The sequence below is a fragment of the Grammomys surdaster genome, unplaced genomic scaffold (assembly GCF_004785775.1).
Source record: "Grammomys surdaster isolate TR1022 unplaced genomic scaffold, NIH_TR_1.0 805, whole genome shotgun sequence".
Taxonomy (NCBI): Eukaryota; Metazoa; Chordata; class Mammalia; order Rodentia; family Muridae; genus Grammomys; species Grammomys surdaster.
The window spans coordinates 162,097-166,963 of record NW_021605224.1 but is presented as its reverse complement, the minus strand read 5'-3'; the positions used below and the strand labels follow the sequence as shown (position 1 = coordinate 166,963).

Below are 4,867 nucleotides of genomic sequence, written 5' to 3'. Positions count from 1 at the left end.
GCTGAGAGTTGATTCAGTCTAGACCTTTCTCACTGCAAGGCAGTTCTAGGGATGGGGAGATCATGGCCCAAGGCCACGCAGGGATCCATATCTCCTTCAATGGCTGCCGTGTTGCTCCTTCCTGCCTTGGGGCTGGATTGTAGTGAAGTGGCACTGGCCAGGAACATGATGGCGGGAGGAAGTTAGAGAGGAAGATGCTGATCTGGGAGGTGAGAATGACTGAAGGGAGGGGGAGGAGGGGGGAGGAAGGGAAGACAGAAAAATTGAGAGAGGGAGGGAGTGTGCAAGCAGGTTATAGAGGAGCAGTGAGTTGGGAGTTATAGCTGTTCCTCCATGTGGGGTTCTTTGTAGAACCCTGAACTGGGTGTACTCTCCCCCTTTTCCTTTCACACAGGTTCTGTGTCTCATGTAGCCCTGGCTGTCCTGGAACTCGCTATGTAGACCAGGCTGGCCTCAAACTCACAGAGATCTAACTGCCCTGGCCTCCCGAGTGCATGAGCCACTACTGCCTGGCTTCTCTGGGTCTGTGAGGAGTATAGGTTGACATCTCCTGGTCCATCTTGACGATGGGTCTTACTTGACTTCTTTACTCACTTGTAGAAGAAACTACCTTCCGCAGCTCCTGAGGGCACCAGGAAGCCAATGCCCCAAATTCCGAAGCAGCCGTTGGTCCCCCCAGTACCAGGCAGACCTGAAGAGTCAGATTATGAGGTATTCTGATGTCTTGTGTTCTGATGTCACGCCGTCTCTGGTAGAGACCTGTACCTTTTGTCCTCTGCTGAGGAGTCTGTAGGACAAATGCCTAACAGAGTTTTTCTTTAAGAGCCTCCTCAGTTGTAGGGACTGAGAAGATAGCTCTGTCCCAACCCTCACATAAGAGTTGAGCATGAGGGCATGCGCTCTAATCTCATTACTGGGCAGGTGAAGTCGGTGGAACCCTGAGACTTGCTGGACAGCCAGCCTTGCAGAATCACAGGCTCTAGACCATGGAGTCTGTCTCAAAAACAAAACAAAGCCACAACAATAAAGCCAAAGCAAAACTAAACACTCAAGGTGGACGGTTCCTGGGGAACACCATCTGAGGTGACTGCTAATTTCCACACCTATGCGCTCACACATGCATTAACACGCACATATACCTACACAGGCACAAATGTGTGCAAGTGCCCACACGTGTTCAGATGTACACACATGCACTGCTCTCACAAAATTTATTTCAATTCCATTTAATTTCCTTTGTTATCAAGTTCATTTCCAAACCTGTCCACCCCATTTACCCCACCCAGTTTCTGTTGAATCTTTCTCTTTCCCTCCCTCCCTCCCTCCCTTCCTCCCTTCCTCTGTTTCCTTCTCTCCTCTCTCCTCTTTCTATTTCTATGGTCTCTACATGTAGTTCACCACGGCCTTGAACTCATAACCCTCCTGCCTCAGCCTACCCAGTGCTAGATAGCACATGTGTGCCCTCCACACTTAGCTTCTGTTTCTGTCTTTCCATTTCAGTTTATCCCAGATATTTTACTTTCCACCCCACTTAGGTTTTTTATGTACATCTCTGTGCATCTATGCATGGGTGCACGTGTGTGCACATGTGCATGTGTGCGTGTGTGTGCATATGTGTGTGCCTGTGTGTGCATGTGTGTGTGCATGTGTGTGTATGTGTGTGCACATGTGGGTGTGTGTGCATGTGTGTGTGCATGTGTGTGCCTGTGTGTACCTGTGTGTGCCTGTGTGTGTGCATGTGTGTGTCTGTGTTGCCTTGTGTGCATGTGTGTGCCTGTGTGTGTGCATGTGTGTGCGTGTGTGTGTGCATGTGTGTGCCTGTGTGTGTGCACATGTGTGTGTATATGTGTGCATGTGTGTGCATGTGTGTGTGCATGTGTGTGTGCATGTGTGTGTGCACATGTGTGTGTGCATGTGTGTGTGCATGTGTGCCTGTGTGTGCATGTGTGTGCGTGTGTGTGCATGTGTGTGTGCATGTGTGTGTGCATGTGTGTGTGCATGTTTGCATGTGTGCCTGTGTGTGCATGTGTGTGCATGTGTGTGTGCACATGTGTGTGCCTGTGTGCATGTATGCATGTGTGCATATGTGTGTGCTTCTGCTCAGTTGCTCCTTAGCACATCTCTTCCCCTTCCATTCTTTTCTTTCTCTTCTCACTCACTCCACGATCTCATTTCCTTGACCTTGCTTCACTGCTACAAGGCCTCACTCTGTAGCCCAGGCTATCCTGCTACTCTCTAGATATATCAGGCTTGTCTAGAACTTACGGCAGTCCTCCTGCCTGGGCCTTCCCAGCTCTAGGGTTGTAGATGTGCATTGCCATGGGCACGTAAGCTTCAGTGTGTCTAATTTCAAGTGCCTTAGGAGAGAATCAGACTGGTTCATGCTATTGTGTGTCTTTTGTTCAGTTTGGTGAGTTCTCCAGTCAGCCGTGCCTTTCGCAAGTGGAACTTTTTTGTTTCTGTTATTGTTTTGAGATAGGGTTTCTCTGTGTAGCCCTGGCTATCCTGGAACTGACTGTGTAGACAAGGCTCACCTCAAACTCAGAGATCCACCTTCTTTGTCCTCTGCCAAGTGCTGAGATTAAAGGTATCTGTCATTGCCGCCTGGCCGCAAATGGACCTCTGAAATGTATTCCCATCAGAGGTTAAGGTGGGGAGCCATGGAATGTCCCGTTATCTGAGGGGAAGAGCTCTTTCCGGAAAGCTCCCATAGGAGACTTTCTCTCATCCATCTTTAGAGAAAGTGGAGCTTTGTGCTACTTCTTGTTGCGAGGAAGGCTGTCCAGGGGAGGGCTTGGACTTCCCAGGCTCTCTAACATGTGGGCAAGCGAGTCTGTCTAGCTCACCGGAGATCTAGTACATTCTGGAAGAATGGAACGAGCAGCCTTGGTCACGAGCATGGAGTGCGGTGTGTCAAGCGGAAGGATGTCAAGGGCCTGCTGGGGTGCTTTCTGTATCACTTTTCCCCAGTGGAATCACCACTGATTGTGCAGCTTGGGGTAACACACTCACCATTCCCAGTCTCTGCGGGTCAGTAGGTCAGCATGACCCACATAAGCCTCCTGCAAGGCTGGAATGGAGGTGCTGGTGACCACTGAGGTTTCAAGTGGGGTTCCACTTGGGAAGGATCCATTTTCAAGTCTGTGTGGCCCTGGTTTCTCACTGATAGTCAAGTGGCCTTCAACCTTTTCCTATGTGTCCTTCTCTGCAAGCAACTTATAGCACTGACTCCCCCCTCCCTCTCCCTCCCTCCCTCCCTCCCTCTCCCCCTCTCTCTCCTTGTTGTTCGTTTTTGTTTTTTTGAGACAGGGTTTCTCTGTGTAGCCCTTGCTGTTCTGGAACTCTCTCTGTAGGTGAGTCTGTCCTCAAACTCAGAGATCCACCTGCCTCTGCCTCCCGAGTGCTGGGATTAAAGGTGTGTGCACTACCACCACCCAGCCTTCTTGTTTCATTCAAAGCCAAATAGAAGCAAAAATATTATGGGATAGATTGCAGTATCTTTGCAATCACCTACATCCGAGGTCTTTGCCTTGTCCATTAGATGCGAAATCAAGGTCTTTTCGCCAGGGCTGGGAACTATATAACAGTGAGGGGGTGAGGGATTGTGAGGCCACCTTAGAATCTGTCTGTCACAGTGGGCAGGGGCATAGGCCCTTCCTAGAGATACTAGTATGGCTGTAATGCAATGAAAAAGGAAGGATATCTGAGGGTAGTGATAAAAAGTCCCAGGCTACTTTGCAGATGATAAATAAGTCCAGTAGACCAGAATGTACAGTTAATAGATGGAACTCTCTTTCTCCCTTTGTTTAACAGGGATTGCTGTCTCCAAACCATAGTCTTTACTCCAAGATGAACCCATTAGCCTGATGGAGGCCAAGTTTCTCTTCCCAGGAGGTTGGGACACGCCATCCTGGGTACCATCCTGGGTGCCATCCTGGGTGACTTACTGCAGAACCTTGATTCCTGCATACTAGAATCCAGCCATTCCCTGCCACCTTTGTGGACTTCAAGATGTCCTGGCTGGATCAGACTCTGGACAAACAGGTTCTACCAAATCTTAGCTTTTGGTTCAGGCTTCATTTATAGCAACAGAGTTGGGCTGGGGAGATGGCTCAATCATTAAGATCACTTGCAGTTCTTCCAAACGACACAGGTTCAGTTCCCAGAACCCATGTATGGAGACTTGCCTACTCTAACTCCAGCTTCCAGGGATCCAATACCCTCCTCTGGCCTCTGCAGAAACATGAATACATACAGATTTTAAAAAATAAAGCAAATCTTCTTTTGAGACAGTGTCTTACTGTGTAGCCCTGGCTGGCCTGGAACTTGCTATGTAGATCAGGATAGCCCTGAGCTCATAGAGATCCCCTGCCTTTGCTGGGATTAAAGGCATATGCCATCATACCCAGCTCAGTGTGATGAGAAACTCAAGTGGCTTGCCTGACAAGCGTTGAATCTGGGCCCAATCCCCAGCAGCACGCATACAAAATGCAGCAAAGGGGCTGGAGAGGCTTCTCAGTGCTTGAGATGCACACCGCTCTTCAGAAGGACCCAAGTTGAGATCCTAGAGCTCCTGTCAGTGCCTCACAACTTCCTGTTAGCTCCAGCTCCCGAGTCTCACGTACGCATGTCCACACACATAAATAATGCACTGTACACATAAACAAATCTTCCTTTAAAAAAAACAGTGGCAGGCTGCATAATGGAGAGATAGCTCAGCAGTTAAGAGCTTTGGCTGTTCTCCCAGAGGTCCTGAGTTCAATTCCCAGCACCCACATGGAAGCTCACAACTGTCTGTAGCTCCAGCTCCAGTGAATCTGGCACTCTCGAACCAGCATACAGACACATAAAAATAAAAATAAACTAT

General features: G+C 49.1%; 1 protein-coding gene across 1 annotated transcript in view; it reads left to right on the top strand.

The window, feature by feature from the left end:
- Ceacam20 (carcinoembryonic antigen related cell adhesion molecule 20) overlaps positions 1-3,867 on the top strand; it is a gene marked incomplete at its 5' end in the record, with an annotated part of 12,320 nt that extends 8,453 nt beyond the window's left edge. Inside the window, 2 exon segments of the mRNA XM_028782582.1 lie at positions 532-711; positions 3,814-3,867. Of these exon segments, the coding sequence (XP_028638415.1) occupies positions 532-711; positions 3,814-3,867 (234 nt within the window).
- Positions 3,868-4,867: the final 1,000 nt, after the last annotated feature.